Source organism: Cetorhinus maximus, chromosome 20 (assembly GCF_964194155.1).
Source record: "Cetorhinus maximus chromosome 20, sCetMax3.hap1.1, whole genome shotgun sequence".
NCBI lineage: Eukaryota > Metazoa > Chordata > Chondrichthyes > Lamniformes > Cetorhinidae > Cetorhinus > Cetorhinus maximus.
Window position 1 is genome coordinate 10,361,496 of NC_135898.1, and position 20,481 is coordinate 10,381,976.

Here is a 20,481-nt window from a genome sequence, read left to right on the forward strand (position 1 = left end):
TCACCACCCCACCCCACCAAACCCCTCACCCCCGCGCCCCCCCCCCCACCCAACTCCAGGAAATCTGCACGTTGCTGATGGCTGTAATGTCATTCCCGTAATGGGGCACCCAGAACCGAGGCCTGACCCGATCTCTGGAGAAGAGGGTGGGGTGAGGTCTCAACACGAACTTCACATGGGAGGCCACCACATTCTTTTCCATCGTCGCTTTGCTGGTACCAAGCACCCTCACCGTTCCCCGCCCCACGCACCCCTCCGCACCTATCCCGTCAAGGACGGGTGGTTGATGAGAGGAGTTCCTCTGTCACGCATCTTTATTAGGCACCCCTCCCTTTCTCTGGATCCTGGAGCGAACACTACCTGCTGGTAGAACCTGAATGCTCCCTCCCACCCACCACCACTCCTGCCCCCAACACTTGCCGCAGTCCCTTTGCTGTTCAGTTGCACGTGTTCAGTGTTTATAGGGAAGTACAACCAATCAAGAGACACTGGTGGGAAACAGAAAACTGTTCTTCACTTGCTGCTGAAGAAATTTTAGCCTCATAGAATCCTTTCATACAGAAGAAGGCCATTCAGCCCATGGTGTCCTTACTACATTTAGCAAGTGCTGTCCAATAAATCCCATTCCCTTTCTCTTTCCCCATAGCCCTGCAATTTTCTTCCCTATGTGTTAAGATTGGGAGTAATTGCAAAAAATTTTTTTTGAAGAGTATATTTTTCTTCGAGGAAAACGATTTTAAAAAAAGCACTGTATCACTTACTTCGCTCAGAGCACCGCTCACCACATTTTCTTTCAGTCGTCATGGATTCACTGCTCAGGAATGCCTTTCTCGAATACATCATGGTTGTTGACATGATGGGGGGGGCTGGGTTCAATACACCGAATGCAAAACATTTATAAGGCAAATTGTGCAAGTCATGCTGAAGTCTGACTTTGCATATATGAGTACAAAAATATCGTTGATTTTTTTTCCAAAGTGGGGAAGTTTGTGAGTGGGATAATGTCAGTGTCAGCGGCCAAGTGTTTGTGTTACTGGACAAATAGTTGAGGAACATGAGTTCAAATCCCACCAGGGCAGTTGGGAAATTTACATTCAGTTAATAAACTAAGCCTGGAATAAACATCTTGTATCAGTAATGGTGACCATGTAACCACTGGATTATCGTAAAGACCCAGATGGTCCACTAATGTCCTTTCAGGAAGAAAATCTACCGTCCTCGCCCGGTCTGGCCTGTATGTGACTCCAGACCCACAGCAATCTGGTTTACTCTGAAGTGCCCTCTGAAATGGCCTAATAAATTACTTAGTTGTGTCAAAAGGAACTATAGTCCAAACAGACTACAGCGTTTCAAGAAGGCAGTTCGCTAACTTCTCAAGGGCAAGTCGGGATGTGTAACAAATGTTGAATGTTGGCCTTCCTAACCACGTGCATGTCCAGTGAATGAATTTTGAAAAAACTTTTGTGGACCTCTGACCCTTGCTACACACGTCTTTCCACGCAACTCAACCGTTCAGTTCTAAAGTCTGTCATTATCGCCCAAGTAGTTAAGGCCCCGATCATCAGCATTAGCTCCATTTTTAATTTTATTAAGATCCCTTTGCAAAAAAAAAGCCAGCTGCGTCCTTCACAAGTTGAATCAAAGCCAACATTGCCATTTGCAATGTGCCAGACATTTTGTCTTAAATCTCTCTGTTAATCATTTGATCATAATCTTTAAAGTGTATTCATAGAGGAGCTCACATCTGTGGAGCTATTGAATTAGTGGAATACTTTTCGCCATCAAGATTTATTGTTGAAGCGTTGGGGAAAAGCCTCCTCTGTAAAGGTGCACTAATTTTTCGGAGACTTGAGCTTTAATTCAAGGCCTAATTAGGTTGTCTGGATTTATTCTGTGGATAAACAAGAATCCTAAAGAGTCAGCACTCTACACATGCGTCCATGGAGGAGGGTTAACAATGTTAATCCTAATGGTAATTAAAACCAATAGAAATAGGAGGAAGCTACTTAGCCCTCGAGCGTATCCCACCATTCACTGAGATCATGGATGATCTCTATCCTCACTCTGTATTCCTGTCTTTGCCCCAAATCCATTAATACCTTTGGTTAACAAAGACCTACTAACGTCAGGTTTACATGGCACATTTCACTGGGCAGTCCCCCCCAACATGGGCAAAATGTCCACGGAGGCAGAAAGTAGCCCTTAATTGGTCACCTAAATGGCTCATTTGGCCTCCCGGTGGGTGGCCATGTCTGCCAACTTTCTCGCCACTGGCATAATGGCATGGCGGCAGGAAGACTTTAGGCACTTCCTTCCTGCATCATTTTGCCAGCCTTTCCACCTCCCAGCCCTTCCTTGAAGAGCCTGGAAAATTCTGGTCTCTGTGTCTCAAACTTGGAAATTCTCTGCGGCATATTGATGTGTTCTTGTTTCTGAGCACGGTGCATTGAGGAAATTCAACTGGGGAGAATTACACTCCTGTAAATAACCTCACTGAATTTTTTTGTCCCCCTCTAAATTCAAACACTTGGAAAAATCCGGCATACTCCCTTATAGGAATTGCTTCCCCCTAGCATCCAGTGTTTGTAAATATGAAAGAGCATTTCACTAAGCACATGTTTGTGCAAAAGCATGTTGAACGTAAACCCTTCTTACAGTTTGTGGTAATCGTGCAACATTTTATTATATTGAAAGAGAAATTATGACCTGGGTGATAAATTGCATATGTTAATTCATGGCTCAATCAATTCAACAGATTAATTACATAGACTTGCACAGAATTTACAGCACAGCAAAAGGCCATTTGGCCAAACAGGTCTGTGCCAATGTTTGTGCTCCACCTGAGCTTCTCCTCACCTTAATTCATCAAACTCTCTCTGTACTTATCCAGCTTCCCCTTAAAGGCACCTGTGCTATTCATCTCAAATACTTCTTATGCCAGAAGACTCCACATTCTAATCATGCTCTGGGTAAAGAAGTTCCTCCTGAATTATTTATTGAATTTATGAGTGACTATCTTTAGATTTATGGCTCCTAGTTTCGGTCTTCCTCGCAAGTTGAAACACTTCTACTTCTACCCTGTTGAAATCTTTCATTATCTTAAAGACCTCGGTCAGGTCAGTCTTCAGCTTCACTTTCCTCGGGAAAACAGCCTCAGTCACTTTCGGCTTTCCCAGCCGGTCTAACCTCTCAGTTCAGTATCATCCTTGTAAGTCTTTCTTTTGCATCTTCTCCAGTGCCTCTCATGTTTGAACATGCCCGGTGCAGTTTTACTTGGCTAATCGTGATAAATAAACAGATGAGAAAATTAATGTTTGCCCACAGTCAGGTCACCACTTCTGCCTTTAAAGCTCTTGCCTCAACTAACAGCTACCACCGGTCATAAAAATTGCAGCATGGACAGCATCACAAAAGAAGAGGGCATGTTCTCTCACCTGGCCTGCCTGTAACTGAGCCTCGTAAAAAAAATAAAACATGTTTCTGTTTATTCCTTCTGTGTATCGAAGTGGATGGTGGCTGGGAACCCTGGAACCGGTGGTCAATCTGCTCCTCTGAATGCGAACACCAAAGAGTTCGTGCGTGCGTGGCTCCTGAACCGAGATATGGTGGAAAATTCTGCGAGGGAGCGAGCCAGGAGTCGGAGAATTGTACTGAGGGGCTGTGCATTCAAAGTACGTAAACGTAGTGGCAGGTATTTCGTGAAGCAACTGAAAACTAAAACCCACTTAGTTACGCTGATTTAAGCAACCTGTTGAGAGTGTTTTTAATTGCCGTTTAGTGGACAGTCGTTATTTCAAGGTAAAAGCCAACTACGAGAACTATAGTGAAAGAAAATGAGTTGCCACATCTCATATTTAGAAAGAACAGGAAGCTCCACAATTAATTGCAGTGAATGTGTTTCTCATGTTCCACTGTTGCACAGGGTTGCCTTGCATCCTTTGCATTTGCTCAGTGAGAAACCCCAATATTTTTGCATCTCATACGTTGCTTGGTCATTCATAGTTTGGTTTGTCCACCACATAGCAATGGCCACTGCACTGCAAAGCAAATCATTATTTGAAATGCTTTCCCGTGGTATTCGGCAATATTTTTAAAAAAAATTCAGACCATTACTTCACTTGACGTTTATCAACTTCTGAGTAATTCAGTTCTTCTTAATATATGTTCTAGTTTTATTTTTCACTAGCTGTCACTTACAAGCCTTGCATGTGCGTAATAATCTGAATTAACCTTAATTTTAGAGATTAATATTTTTTGTGAGTTTCCCTTTTATTTCTGGAATGCAAAAGTTGAGCTTCCCTCATCTTTCCGCAAGGCTCCTTCACTTCTTCAAGGATAACAGAGATAAAAGAGATAGTGGCACACCCTGTGATCATCATCTGCACATGTGCCGCTCAGCATTCGTAAATTGTTTAAACTATTTGTAATTATTTGCTGTGTCCAGATTTGCCTCCCTCTTGGTGTTTTTCCCATTTTACCAACATCCAAGCTCACGTGAAGGAAATTTAAAGTTTTCTATAGACATATATATGGTAATAGGGTAGTAAAAGGAGGGTGGAGCCAATTAGGGACGAATGAAAAAGGACTTAAATGGAGGTAGGGGCAAGGCTGAGGTACTAAATGAGTACTTTGCAACTGTCTTCACCACTAGCAATGAAGATGCTGCGAAAGTCGTAGTAAAAGACGAGGTAGTTGAGACACTGGATGGGCAAAAAATTGAAAAAGAGGAGGTATGAGAAATGCCTTCTGTACTTAAAGTTGATTAGTCACCAGGACCAGGGGGAAGTAAGGGTGAAAATCGTGGAGGTGGTCATAATCTTCCAATCCTGCTTAGAGACAAGGGTGGTGCCAGAGGGCTGAAGAATTGCAAATATTACATTCTTGTTCAGAAAAAAGTGTAAGGATGAGCCCAGTCAATTTAACTTTGGTGGTGCAAAAGCTTTTAAATGATAACTCAGGAAAAAATTTAAGACTCATTTCATCAAATCTCGATTCATTATGGAAAGCCTATACGGATTTATTAAGGGCAAGTTGTGTTTAACTATTATGATTGAGTTTGCTGATGATGTATCAGAGAGGACTGATGAAGGGTAGATGTGGTGTGCAAGGACTTCCAAAAGACACTTGATAAAGTGCCATATAACAGGCTTGGCAGCCAAGTTGAAGTCCATGGAATGAAAGGGATGGTAGTAGCATTGATAGAAAGTTGACTGAATGACAGGAAACATGGGGTAGTGGTGAACAGTTATTTGTCAGATTGGAGAAAAGTATAAAGTGGGGGTCCCCAGTCGGCATTCAGACCATTCTCTTCTCTTGGTCTGTGGTTGTGCAAGGCACAATTTCAAAGTGTTCAGATGACAAAGAACTTGGAGGCATTGAGAACTGTGAGGAGGACAGTGATTGACTCCAAGAGAGCATAGACAGTCTGGTGGAATGGGTGAGCATGTGGCAGATGAAATTTCATACAGAGAAGTGTGAAGTGATATATTTTTTGTAGGGAGAACAAGGAGAGGCAACATAAAATCAAGCATACAATTCTAAAGGGGGTATAGGAGCAGAGGGACCTTGGCATACACGTGCACAAATTGTTCAAGGTGGCAGGGCAGTTTGAGAAAGTGGTCATTAAAGCTTTATAAATAGGGCATAGTGTACAAAAGCAAGGAAGATTTGGAGGTTTGGCCTCAAGCGGATGGCACTGATTTCAGGAGAATGGCAAAAGAACCAAAGGCACCCTTTTGCATAGCCTGTGGTGAGGATCTGGAATGCACTCCCTCTGAGTGTGGTGTTCGTAGATTCAGTTGTGACTTTCAAAAGGGATATAGATAATTATCCCAAAGATAAAACACTTGCAGGGCTACGAGGGAAAGGTGGAGCAGTGGGATGACCTAAGTTGCTCTTGCAGAGAGTCAGTACGGACACAGTGGGCTGACTGGCCTTTTGCTGTACTGTAATCATTCTATGCTTAAATGATTCTCAGATATTTCTGTATATTTAAAATGTTTGCCCTTTCTACCCTCTCCATCTAGTTGACGTGTGCCTCATTTCCTGCCATTTATGCCTTTTCTGTTGAAAGTTTAGATTTACCAAATCAGGGGACCAAGGAATCAGACAAGTGCATCCGATAATCCTAAATCCCTCTCACTGACTTTCAGGAACCAGTTATTTAACCTGAGGCCTTGGCTCCAGAACACAAAGTGAGCTTGCTGATGTCTTCAAATAAATTGGGACTCCTAATGATCCAATTTTACTCATCAGAAAGAAAGAGAAGACATGCACTCATTTTGTGTTGAATCAAGCCTCTCAAAAAGCTGTCAAAGCAATTCACACACATTGAATGACTTGGAAATGCAGCAAGTGTGTAGGCAAATGACAGACTGGGACTGGACTGGGCTCCTGGCAGAGGGGAGAGGACCAAATCTGAGTCAAGCTTGTACTGTTTATGAAGCATGAGATGGGTAGCTTCCTCATCCTGTCCAGCAATCGGGAAGTGGACCCCTTGCTTCTCAGGATAGAAATCTGAGCTCAGAATTCCCAGCGCCAGATAAATATGAACATGTACCAATGTTGCATTTTGATCGTCAGTGGCATATCTGCACTTAAGAATCATACAAAGCTAAAACCTCTGCATGATTGATTTGAAAAGTGAGAGAGCTGGCTCAATGACTAAACCAGCACTGAGTGACCCAGAACAGTGGAATCCTAGGGCTGCTGACTAACGTGTGCTGATTTGGCTGTTCCTGATATGCATGTGGCCCCATTCAGTGAGGTGAGAAAGAAATTTCACTGCCCCTTCCGAGAATGAGTCCAGCAGGGAATTTCGAAGAAGCTGCTTCACGCTAGAGCACGTTCAGAGCATGGAACTCACTACCACAGGCAGCAGCTGAGGTGAATAGCACAGATGCGTTTAAGATAAGCAGGTGAGCGAGAAAGGAATAGAAGGATGCACTGATCGGGGTTAGCTGAAGAAGGATGGGAGGAGGCTCATGTGGAGTATAAATACTTACATGGTCTTGTTTGGCCGAAAGGCCTGATTCTAGGCCGTAACTACCTTGTAGTAGTTCACCCTGGGGGGGCCAGGAAGCCTTGAAGTATAGACGTCATGATGCTAACCAGACCCTGAGGACATGATAGAATAGGCATTTGGGCACTGTGCTGAAGGGGTTCAGAAGCTGCCAGCGGAACACACATGCCAGCAAGGAGAGACAGGAAATAAACTGTCAGATAAAAATTAATCAAAAACTGCACCTGCACCCACTTTGCAAAAAAATGTTGCTAGTTCTGTTTTCGGTTATTCTCAGCGACGGAGCGTGAAAGAAGCTACGCTCGCTGCCAAAGCTAGCGGTCAGAGTTGCTTGCCTCAAAGTGGATTGGCAGTCAAGTGGTTAAGGTTTGCTCTTCGTCACTCGATCGCAGTTTCAAAACCACAGTGCGTCTGACACTTTGGTCCATCCACTTTGATGAGTTTGCCAGATTGTTGTCGAGGGTTGCTAGGCAAGACACAGGGGAAATATGAATCCTGTCAATCATACTCCATGGAGATGTGCCTCCCGCTAGCTCATCAGACACACGTTTGGAGCTACTGAGAGCATCTGCAATCCACACATGATCCACCCCAGCTGACAAAATGTTGCAACAAGAAAAAAACCTGCAGAGTAAATGGAACCCAAAATGAAAAATAGCATTTGCATACAAAGCTATAGCATACTTACTAATTTATTTGCTCTGTTTCTCTCAACAGGCCAGACCCCTCTGCAGGAAGTCCAGCCTCAAAGTAAGTATTTCTAATCATTCTAGTTTTAATTTCCTAGAAATAAGCCGTACCTAACAAGATAAGTGCAGTTGAGGGAGGTCATGTAAATCCATCTTAGCTCACAAATGTGAAAAAAAAATCTTCAGCCTCTTCCTCCACACACAGCCATTTTAAAACTATGCCCCCTTTGTTCTTGGATTACCTTCCAAGTAGTGCTCCAGATTGATGTTTTTTTTTTTTGTTGTCGTTTAATAGAGGGCACGTTTCCATAAAACCTCTCAGTTGCCTCTTTTCAAGGTGAGTAAGTCCCAACCTCTTTGGTCTTTCCTCATAAGTTATTCCTTTGATACCAATGGTTCAGCTCCGACAAGAAAGAATATGTGTTGCTCTACTTATGTGGGAAGACACCTGCCAGAACTTTACAATAATGAGAAGCGGCACACACTGGATCACAGATCTGTTTTATATTTTAATACATTCTTCTGTACACCACCTTGATGGTTTGAGTATTTCCCAAGTGTCTTGCAATGTCAATCTTTACATTTTTCAGATAGCCTGCAGTAAAGTCTGATCATCCCATATCTCGAAAAGCAATGCACCCCATTCTCCAAGTGCATAAAATTTTCTCTCAAACCAAGAAATGTTGGTTTTTCTCAACTCGTCTGATTTTCATAAAACATTCCTCACTTTTTTTGGAAGACCCATGAGTGGACGAGGATAGACTTTACCGACCTGTACCCCAAACTCAAGCACAGAAGTCAACAAACACCCCCAGGGTGTTCTATCCATTAAAATGAAAATTAATCATCCAGGCATAATTGCCTAATGTGTGCTCCCAGCGTACATTACTGTGCTTTGCATTGGGAGATTGAATTTGTAATATATACACCCTGGTCTCACAAATAAGATGTACTGTGTGGGGCATATGCATATCAGTTTCAACCACACAGTGAAATTGCCTTTGATCATGGTGACTCACTAACAGAAATCAATTGCTTGTTGGCAAAAATGCAGGATTAGATCCCAGAAATGAGACTGTAAAGTGGCAGCATATGAATGCTTAATGTTCTCACATGAAATTACTACTTAATAGAGGAATTAACCTGTTTAAGTGCAGCTGTTCAAATAGCAAACAGAAGAATTCTGTGCGAATATATTAAGCATTGATGCATTGAAATCACACCCTGTAAATTCTGGTATTGAATGTGTTAATAGTGGATTTTAATCAATAACTTATAGACATGCCTCTTATCTTGGAATAGTTGGGTTTATAGCTTCTCCACACCTGCTGTTGATGTTCCTATTTTATGTAAGTTTTATTGTATTGGCCACTGAGAATGCAGTTGTTGACTTTCTCAATGGAGGCGTGGGGACAAAGCAGATAGGAATGCAGAGGAATGTAGAGCATTTATATACTAACTGCTGCAAAATTAATTTATTTCACTTTGCCTTCTTTATAATCTCTCTCTGAGGGTCATTACTCTATGGAATTGTCTTCCAGAAAGTAGCGGAGGCTGGGTCATTGAATTTATTCAAGACTGAGTTGTATGGATTTTTGATAGACAAGGGAGACAAGGGTTATGGGGGGGCAGACAGGCAAGTGGAGTTGAGGCCACAACCAGATCTGCCATGATCTTAACGAATAGCACAGCAGGATCGAAGGGCCAAATGGCCCAATCCTTCTCCTTAGTCCTATGTTCGTAACTTTAACAATATGAGAACTAGGAAGAGGTGTAGACAATTCAGCCCCTCGAGCCTAATCCGCCATTCAGTAAGCACATGGCTGACTTTCTATCTGAACGCCACTTTTCCACCCTATCCCCGTCTCCTTTGATTCCCTTAATGGACATTAATCCACACCACAAAACCACTCAGTTCAGAATTTCAGGACTAAACACACTCAGAGCAAGATTATTCCGCTTGTTCCATTTTAGCAGCTCTCATTATCTGAGGAAGAGCTTCAATTTGATGCCAATGACTTGTGTTCGTTTGGCGCCTTCATAACGTAGAAAACTTGCCAAGGCGTTTGGTGGGGGTAAGCGCAAACCAAGCATTGTCATAGTCCTCCAGTCGGAGAAGAGGTATAGGGATTAAAAAAGCCTTGATTATAGAGATCATTTTCATTAAGTGTTTCAAATGCAGAGAGATTGTGGAAGGAAGATCCCATAAACAAAATAAAGATAGCTGAAGAATCATCAACATCTTAGCCACTGCTTGGGTCCTACATGAACTGGATGCCACCATGGGAAAAGGAATGAATTGTTATCCAATACTGTGCTCAGTGATTATCACAAAATTCAAATTATTAAAAATTCAAGAGCGACAATTTGTGGTTTTCATATGGAAATGGACAGGATTCCAGAATCCAGTCCTAAAACTGTATGTTTCTTGAAAGTTCAAGAATCTCATGGAATAAAAATGCAATTTGATTTATTTAGCCACCTAGACATTTTTGAAGGCTGTTACACATGTCGAATGGTCAGCATCCAAAGTAATGAGCTTTTATAACAACCAACCAGCCCACAATCACATGGGTGGTCATTACACTTAGATAGTGTCATCTCGTCAGCTGTGGCTCAGAGGTTAACCTCTGGTTCAGAGGTTGTGGGTTCAAGTCCCACTTGAGCATAAAAATCTAGGCTGAAACTCCCAGTGCAGTACTCAGGGAGTGCTGCATTACTGGAGTGCTGTTTTCTGGATGTGATGTTAAACCAAGGCACTGTCTGCCCTCTCAGGCGGATGTAGAAGATCACATGATACTATGTTCTCCCCAGTGCCCTGACTGATATTGCTGTACACAGGTTGGCTGCCTCTTTTCCTACACTGTAACAGTGGCTGCACCTCCAAAGTATTTCAGTGGCTGTAAAGGACTTTGGCAAGCTCTAAGGTCATGGAAGGCGCTACAGAAATGCAAGTCTTTCTTTCTTGTTTTTCGTGATGATGCTCCTGACAGTGTTGCGTTCTCGCAGAAATGTAGAGCCTGCGCTTGAGCGGTTGGTGTGAGTATCGATAAACACGACCCCATCATTTTCTGACATGAAAGAGGGATTGACTGAAACAATTCAATGATTTGAACTAAATGGGCTCTAGAAAAAGAAACCATTTTGTTACGCAGAGCCGATGGTAATTTAATGAATCTTGTTCTTATTACTTTGTAAAATAGATTGGCATTTATTTTTTTTTAAACAGCTGCACCTGGTTAATTGTCTTCAGGTGGCTTAAGTGATATAATCATTGGGTGTTATGAGTGTATTCATTACACCGGAGTGTTTGTTAATCCTACCATGACTGAAATCAAACTGTCAACAAGCCAAACAGTAACATGTGCATGTGCAGGCAGTAACTCAAAATGTGTTATCATTCATGGAGATGCATTGGGCATCAAATGCCTTTGGAGGTTTCTTTTTCAACTGTCAATGCCAAGTTATTTTTGCATGTCTTTTTCTTCTCATATTACATCTCATTCTATTGCCATGGTTAAAAAGACAACATTAGCAAAATCTCCTCCCTCAGACAGATCTACGCTTCACCTCCACTTACAATTGTAGTGCCATGTCCTGCTGCTGCAGAAGCAGTGAGGCAGCAGTTTGTGCACAGCAAGATCTCACCAACAGAAGTTAGATGAATGACTGACCAATTCGTCTGGTTTTTTCTTTTGGTGGAGTCGGTTGTTGGAGGAATGCTGGTCCGGATGGGTGAGATTGTCAGGCCAAAATCCGGTGCCCTTTTATTCGGAGTTCATTTCTGTGAAAAATATATCTGATTGAGGAAACGCTTGGGAACAGGATTTTTCACTTCTGTGTTGGTGCTTTTTTTGTCCGTGAAAAAGGATGGGTATAAAATTGTGACTTGGTGCACACAGAATCAGTCAGTTCCAGCTGTCATCATTGTAAATGTCTGACAGCTTGGCTAAGGAAGACAAAGAATGACGACTAACAACTGTTGTGTCTAATACATTTGCCTCTTCTAGGTATTGAGACCAACAGCGACGTGGCTTTATACTCTGGCCTTGGTGCAGCAGTGATAGCAGTTGCAATGCTTGTCGTGGGCATCACATTGTACCGAAGAAGTCAAAGTGAATATGGTGTCGATGTTATTGACTCTTCAGCTTTAACCGGTGGTTTCCAATCCTTCAGCTTCAAGGCTGCCAGACAGGGTTAGTGCCTGCTGTGTGTTACATGGTTTTAAATTAATTATTGCAGAATTGTTCTTTTGAATTGTATGTTTACAAGTTGAGGTTGAATGAACAGGCCAATCAATATTTTATATACTCAGAGAAGACACAAGTAAAGTCCGGTGAGGCCTGCTGGGGAAGGAAGATTTCCTGTGGTTGCCATGTGTTATTCACATCAAAAACACCTGCTACTTCTAGTGAAATGTTTAATTGATCCTTAAAAAAAGAAAGGACCAGGAGGGCTTTGGATTATGGGGCACAGTCGACATTGGAAAGTTGGCTGAAAGATTGCAGGTCTATAAAGGAACCTCCTCAATTTTCTAATCCATTTTAAATCCATCGGTAGAAAATGGGGTGGGTTCCATTAGGAAGGCGAACTTTGAGTTGGCTGATTTTCCTGTGAGCTGTGGCAACACAATAGCCTCACCAATCCAGTAGATGCAGGAACCCAATATCCCAGAAATCCACTCGCCCCAGCTTCAGGGAGAAGAAATGCTTAACCCCCACATCCATGATATTGTCAAAAATAGTAATCAGGAGTTGATGTTTCTGTTTTAAAGAGGTTTTACTGTTGCCACCTTCCTTCAGCCTGTTACCATGTCTTGTTGTCTTACCTTGATGAGGTTTTATTTCCTTTTGACAGACTTGAGATAGTCGGTATAGTTTAACTTCAAAAAGCCTTCACAGTCAGCACATGGTTTCCAGGTCACAGACTGTTCTGTGCTCAGCTCTCTTGGAGCCTCTTAGTCATTCAACTCTGATGTCACACTGACATCATCATCAACATCATGGTCTCATGAACATAACCATTAACCAATTACTGGACAGTTCCCACCGATATGTGGCAAACACAGAAGGAAACAGGGGAAATCAAATTCACAGTGTCTTTCATAAAACTGTAAAATCTTTACTCTATGGTATTTGTGCTGTAGTTGCATCCTGCTGACACGGTTGAGTGTGGGTCAGTGATTTCTCCATCTCATTTACATTGTTGCCAGAAGACACTGACCTTCCACCACATGCAGCTGTGAGGGGAAGGAGAACAATCCAATGGCTAATTCACCTCAGGTCATTGTTGCACAACTCCTTGAAGCTAGCTCTGTAGAGAGAGAGAGGCGTTGGCAGAGTTCCCAGGATAATGTGAAATTGACCCACTTAGATGAGTGCTCTTCAATTTAATATTCACCAAGGTAACTACAGAACCTGTTAATCTGCTATTTGAGTATGCGAAACGTGAAGGGACTTAAAACCTGACACTTAAGTGAGTGGTGACAATACAGGTCATTGTCATTTTGTGGACAAGTGTTCCTTGGAAATGAAGGGAAGGCTGTTTACCTTGGGAGAAGCAAAGACTTAAAGGAAGTAGATTAATAACTTCAGGACAGTAATTTTCTATTTGAATCATTGTAATTGCTTTCATAATTGCAGCCGAGTGCACTTGGACAAAAAGCATTACCCACTAGAATAAACAGATAAACTGAATCAATTGAAAGCACTTTATTCAACCGTTATTGTCATTGACAAAACACTCTGTCTGTTCTGCGTGCAGCTGATTAATACCTCGGCACAACCACTTTGTAATCAAATTGAATTTTCTGAAAACACTGGGTCGGTGTCAGTCCTTGCTTGTCACTAATACCTACTTTGTGTTGATTGATTAATTGTAAATTGCTTGTTGGCAAACCCTAATAATTTGTTCCGAAGTTCATTTACGGGAAGATTTGTAACCCAATGTGCCACCTTTTTGGAGGAAACAGGCAACCTATACCATTGACATTGGACTGTTCAAGACATGTGGGGTGTTTTTGCCCTCCTATTTCCTCCCTCACCTCCTGAAGGCGGTAACTCTTGTCAACTATACGTTGCCACTTGTAGTATAAAGGGTTAACAGAAAGGACATGCTAATCTATGAGGTACATGATGCTGTCACACTGACATCAGGCAGTCATATGCCAGGTACTCAAGACAGCAGATGGGCAGCTCTCTGAGGAGAGTTGCCTTCCCATTAACCAACTATGTACAAACTGTAAATAGTGTAAATAAACTGGTTTTAAAGTAAATACCCTGATTATGCCTATAGTTCCTCCTTGTTAGAGTCCAGACCCAGCACCATCCATAGCACCATTGACTTTTTGGCTCTTAAGGCCACCAAAAGTCAAAGCCAAACCACTCTTCTCACCCAACGTTCAAATTTGTAGTCATCAGAAGCAGAAACTTTGGCTGAATTCTTTTCCCCTGAGGATGCTGAGGCCAATTCTGGTGCTCCAAATTCCTGTAATGTAAGAATATTAGAATTAGGAGCAGGTGTGGCTGCAGCCTGCTGTACCATTCAACATGATCATGGCTGATCTTTGGCATCAAGTCCATTTTGCTGCACTATTCATATATCCCTTTATTCCCTTAGCACCAAAAATGTATCAGTCTCTACCTTGAAATAATCATTAACTGAGGCCAGAGTCTTGTGATGATGGCAGAGGTCTCAGCCGCTGGCTGGAGAGCCAGCGAAAGTCCCATGTCATCTCTTTCCAGGAAGGTCGACAGCATCTTGTACCACTCAGGCATTTAACAGGCCAGTGGTAGTCCTTTCCCTGGGATCAGGGACCCCTCCACCAGCCAACAGCTGCCAGCCAATCAGAGGCCAGCAGCTTTGATGCACAGCAAAGTCACTGGGGAGGTGATGGCGGCTGCCAATACTGCACTCACCCAAGGCCCAAGATCATCGCTGGGTGAGTTGATGGCGAGGGCGGGGGAGGTTGTGGGGTGAGGGTCCTCAGGGTGGGGAGGGGGTCTGGAACCTGGAGCAAGGGGTGGCTCTCAGTGAGGGCCCCCACCCTTTCCTAATGCCAGGTCCCCACAAATAGGCCCATTGTGCCTTTGAACGAGGGACCTCTCTGGGAACCCTCAAACAACCCCATACAGGATTGCTTGTCATGCTCCCTGTGTGCCAAGCCCTCACCTGCCACTGAGGAAATACCACGGCAGTGGGATGAGGCCTCAATTGGTTGCGAGGTGGAAAGACCATCCTTCCCACCACAAACTTAATCGCGATGGAGGTGGGAGGGTTGTGGGAACCCCACCTGCCACCCTCGTGCCTGATTAAATGCCTACCCACCTCCAAACTCACCGCACAGCAGATTCCGGCCTGAGTGTCCACGTCCCTCTGGGGTAAAGAGTTTCAAAGATTCACAGTGAAGAAATTCTTCCTCCTCTCAGTCTGAAATGGCCGACCCTTTATTTTCCAACCAGGGGAAACAGTGTCCCACCGTCTACCCAGTCAAGCCAATGTAGCTCACAGCATACAGGAAATCTGAATCCTTCTAGTCTCTTTTGACGAGTAACCCATCAAGAGATGCTTTTACCCACTCAGATATTTGCTCGGCGACACAGAATAAGTTTTTTTTAAAAATACACTAGGTTAAAAGTAATATTGTTTTCTATTTCATTTTTCCAGGTAATTCTCTGCTTCTGAACCCAGCAATGCAGCCCGACCTGACGGTGAGCAGGACATATAGTGGACCCATTTGTTTCCAGGACCCCGTGAACAAAGAACTCATGACCCAGTCGCCGCTCTTTGACTCTCTTCCGGGGATCAAAGTTAAAGTGCAAAGTTCTTTAATGGTTTCACTTGGAGTTGCAGATGGAGTGGAGTATCACGGGAGGGTATCATCCCGGACTTACCCTCGTAATAACAGAGGTGTTGATAAAATACACGCAAGAAGCAATGCGTCAAGTTCTCAGCACCTCCCCACTGCAGTTACAAGGGCTGAAAACAGGACTTCTGGCATATTCGGTTGCCTGGGTGGATGCTTGGAGGGGCCGACGAAAGGTATGAAGCTAAGAACGTGCAAACTAGTTTCTCACTTGCTTTTACATTAATTCAGACAACTGAGCAGAGCCTCCCTTGACTATGATGCTTTGTCATAACCCAAAGTTCAATTCCTTATTTAGGAAGAGGAAAGGGTGGCATTTATACAGGCCCTTATGATGTGTCCAAGAGGACTTCACATGTAGCTAACTGCTTTATAGTTCAACACATGACAAGATGGATTCTGACCTCTCATTGAAAGGGCAGCACTCTTCTTGCTCCCCTCCAGCCCTGCAACAAAGCTTAGATTGCTTGATGAACTGCTGGTATGGGGCTTGAAATCACAGGCTTCCATTTCAAAGGCAAGAGTGCTACCAACCAAGCCCTGCCACATAGTTCATACATTGCTCATTTGTTTCATATCTTCACACACACTTCTTCCTCCTTTGGGGGAATGGTGGGGAAGATTAGCAGGATGATTATTAACCTGTTTGCACCACATCATGAACTCTTCTTCCATGAACACCAGGTCCTGGAGTGGGACTTAAACCTGGAGCTTCTAGCTCAGAAGGAGGTCACTACCTACTATAATGCTCAATCATAGCCCGAAGTTGCCTCTTTACTTTTGCATCCTACTGCCATCTGTTGTTACGCCAGTGTTATATTAAAAATAATTGACGGCACCCTCACCTTGTCCTGGTTTTAACTCCTGGAACTAGTTTCCATGTTCCAAGACTGACTTCGGCCTGAACCCAGCAGGAATGTTAAGTTTGCTGGCTGGCAGGAGTGGGATGCCACTCAGCAGAAAGGAACAACCCCAGCACGAAGATAAGTGGTGGCACGAAGTAGTCTGAAGGCATTTGCAGATGGGTAAGGGAAGGGAATCCCACAGTGGGAAGACCCACTACTCCCTGTGAGGACCTGAGGGCTAGTGCTGCTTCTTTTGTCCCACAAGAATACCTTAAAAAACTGCTCAACTTAGCTGGCCATTTTCTGGCCAGGACTCTACTGCCACTCCAGTGCGGTACTGAGAGGGTGCTGCACTGTCAGAGAGGTGCTGTCTTTTGAATGAGGCGTTAAACTGAGACCCCGTCTGCTCTCTCAGGTGGACCTAAACTATTTCAAAGGAGAGCAGGGGAGTTATCCCCGGTATCCTGACCAATGCTTATCCCTCACCAACATCACTAAAACAGATTATTTAGTTATGATCGCACTGCTTTGTGGGAACCTGCTGTGCGCAAATTGGCTGTTACACATTTCCAACTTAAGGACAATGACTGCACGTTGGAAAAGTACCTAATTGGCTCTTAAATGCTTTGGAATGTGCTGTGATTGTGTCGGGTGTTTTAAGAATACAAGTTGTTGCTTTTTTCCGAATTGCTGCCAAGTTTCCAGCAATTCCAGCACTGAGTTCATCGTGACCGCAATCAGCAGTGAAGTTTGCACTGGGCTCAAAAGTGCATCATTTAAATGCTAATGCTAATGGGTCGCCCAGTGAGGTGGAACACTGCAGCAACTCACCAAGGCTCCTTCTACAGCACCTTCCAAACCCATGACCACTATCACCTGGAAGGACAAGGGCAGCAGGTGAAGAGGAACACCACTGCCTGCAACTGTGTCTTCCCTTCCAAGTCACACACCATCCTTCACTGTCACTGGATCAGAATTGTAGAGCTCCCTGCCTAACAGCACAGTGGGTGTTGCAGCAGTTTAAGAAGTCAGTTCACCACCAACATCTCGAGGGCAATTAAGGGTGGGCAATAAATGCTGGCCTCGGCAGTGACGCTCACATCCTGTGAATGGATACATTTTAAAAATGAGGGGTGAAAGGCACTCAGCACAGAGTTGTCAAGAACCCAGTGAGAAGCAGCCAGCCACCATTTTCACCATCTCTCCGTTCCATTCACTGGATGGCAAGTGTTAGAAGTGACCATGGCGTGATTGAGTTCAAGAGACGATTAGTTGTGCTGCTGGAGAGAGAGGAGCATGTGAGGGATAGGGTGAGATTGCAGATACTGGTGTGGGTTAATCTATCACAAAGAGATGGGCTTGTTAAACTGAATGCCCTTTTTATTGTTCCTAGAGGATTCTGTGTTCTCACCACAATAAATCTTGTGAAATCTGCTCTATCAGTTCACAGCCACTGAACGCTGAATTGTTGCAGCTGAATTAGCTTTCATGCCACAGCATATGGTTCTTCATAAGTACATGGTTAGTCAATGATTTGGTTCCTACAGTTAACAAATAATCTGTATGACTATAATTGGAATAGAAAGAGGTGACTTGTGTTCTCACAGACTGCATTTTAGAATGCTTCTCACGTACCACAGCATCTTGTATAAGAGCAGGCGCTGTGTTTATTTACATCCACAATCTGTGAGACACGCTGCTTCTCCCAAAAACAGTACTCCTCAAAACAATTATAGTGTTAACAAATTAAGGGGTGTGCTTGCTGACCTACATTGGCTCCCCGTTGAACAAGGCCTCGATCTGAAAACTCTCATCCTTGTTTCCATATCCCTCTCTCTCTCTCTCTCTCTCTCATCCAGCCCTATTACCCACTGAGATGTCTGCACTCCCCCAATATTGGCTTCTTGCTCATCCACAGCTTTAATGGCTCCACTGTAGGTGGCTATACCTTGAGCTGGCCAAGCCCTAAGCTTTGGAATTCCGTGCCTAACCCTCTCCGCCTCGCAACCTCTCCCTCCTTAAGACGCTCCTTAAAAACTACCTCTGTGGCCAACCTGTCCTCATATCATGTGGCTTGATGTGTGATTTTATGTTGTTAATACTACTGTGAAGCGCCTTGGGATGTTTAATTACGCCAAAGGCTTTGTGCAAATTGTTGTTGGTTTGATAAGCTGTCAGAGTTCACACTCGCACCATGATCTGCTGCATAGGTTTTCCTGCTGGGTCCCAAATGACTTGCTTTGGTCCCCAGGTACCGATTATCATTAGATTCTCGTATCTTTGGATGTTTGTTAATCTGCTCGCTTATTTCTGTTCTGATTTTCTTTTGGGGAGCTGGCACTGCCTTTTAGAAGTTAAGGTCGGACTTTCCGGGATTGTGTCAGGATTTGCACAGAGTCCCCAGGATTTTCTCAATATTTGCCCATGGCTCCTGTGCAGATATTGGCTGGGAGCCCACCGAAATAGAGAAATTATGAAACCACTGATGTACAGATTGTGACCTGCTGATTATGCACTGCATCCTGAGCTTTCACCTGACATTGGAGTGCAGTTTTCTAAAATTGTGTTTATTTCCACCCTATTTATAATTTATAATAGTTATAATTCCCCCTATATTTATCTTTCTGTTAGCTGAACTCCTCTGCGAAAATAACAATCAGTGGAGTATTGTGCGAATATACATTCAGTGTTTCTTTGCTAAATGACAGTAGTATCTCAGCAATAGAAGCTGGCCAGGTGATGGACATGGATATTCTTATAACAATGACTTGCTGATTTACTTCCTTCCCTGACATCTTTTCTGCCTCCATCGTCTCCTGACAGCACTCGCTGCTGGTTGGGACATTCTTGCTGATAACCAGTCTCTTCACTAGTGATCATTATTCACGTGTGAGCATTAATAGTCTTTGCAGGAAGTCTACTTGATTTTAAAAGGCTGACTGAGCTGAGTCTAGTCGTATCCTCACCCAGTGCCAACACAAGCAGGAAGGATACTGGGCCGTGATCTAGCGACGGCTATGGGGGAGGTGGGGGGCAGGTTCAGTTGTGATGCCACCACGTTTAAATGGTCTGCCACCATTTCGGGCTTACAAACGAGGAATGGTCACTTTGCCGGGATGCTGTTTGGCAGGGGTTCGTGTGACTGCAAACCAGCGAGATCCAGCAACATTCAAGCAGGAAACAAGAAATGTAGTGGAAATGTAAATTGGGGCAGTTACCAACTTCCCTTTCACAAATGCATCCCATTATCCGATGCTACGTGGGCCTGACAGTGCTGGCCCTTTGTAACAACGCATTGTGCAAACCTAATTTCCTATAAGGTGCCCAAATGTTTGCGTGAAAGTATTTTTCTTTTTTTTTGAAGCAATTGTAGCGAGGGGGACTTGCAACAATGCAGGAATGAACCAGGCTTGTCAGAAACGTCTCAGAAAGCATTTCACAAGCCACGAGTTTCTTTGAAATTCAGTGATCGTGAGGAGAACGTCAGTAGCAAGACCCAGGAAGAACACTGAGATGAATGAGCTTTTAATCAGTTGGTGGTAGTGTTAGTTGGGAGAGGGATGTCAAAGAACTCTCTGCTCCCCCTTGAATAATGCACGGGATCTTTTGCATTCAGTGAATCAAGCAAATGGCTTCATGTCTTGTCTGACAAGGCAGTGCCCTCTGTTAGTGCAGCACTTCCAGACAGCCTAATCTTATCTGCTCATTTCTCTTGTGGGACCTGAATCCATAAACAAGAGGTGAAAGTGCATTCATTTCAAAGAACCAACACAAAGGCTGAATGTGTTCTGACACATTCAGTGGGCTGAACGGCCTCCTTTACTGGAAAATCTAATGATTCTGTAATAGTTTGGGTCCCCTGAATGCAAGTGGTTATTTGCTGTGTGCTGAAAGTGCAAATGAAAGTAAATGTCTTTTTATTCACGAATGCTAACTAGAGCTACCAAGTTACAAGCTGAACTTTGCTGTTGGACTAGAAACAGTGATGTGCTATGATTTTTAGTTGCGACTTTTTAACTCTAATCATTGCAGCTGGAAAAGCTCATTGTTTTGTGATTCAGA

At 43.6% G+C, this 20,481-nt stretch overlaps 1 protein-coding gene across 1 annotated transcript in view; it reads left to right on the forward strand.

The window, feature by feature from the left end:
• LOC144694635 (netrin receptor UNC5D-like) overlaps positions 1–20,481 on the forward strand; it is a 454,385-nt gene that overhangs the window by 372,256 nt on the left and 61,648 nt on the right. Inside the window, exons 7-11 of the mRNA XM_078565228.1 lie at positions 3,507–3,671; positions 7,739–7,775; positions 9,821–9,831; positions 11,721–11,906; positions 15,376–15,750. Coding sequence (XP_078421354.1) covers positions 3,507–3,671; positions 7,739–7,775; positions 9,821–9,831; positions 11,721–11,906; positions 15,376–15,750 — 774 coding nt within the window. The remainder of the gene's footprint in view (positions 1–3,506; positions 3,672–7,738; positions 7,776–9,820; positions 9,832–11,720; positions 11,907–15,375; positions 15,751–20,481) is intronic.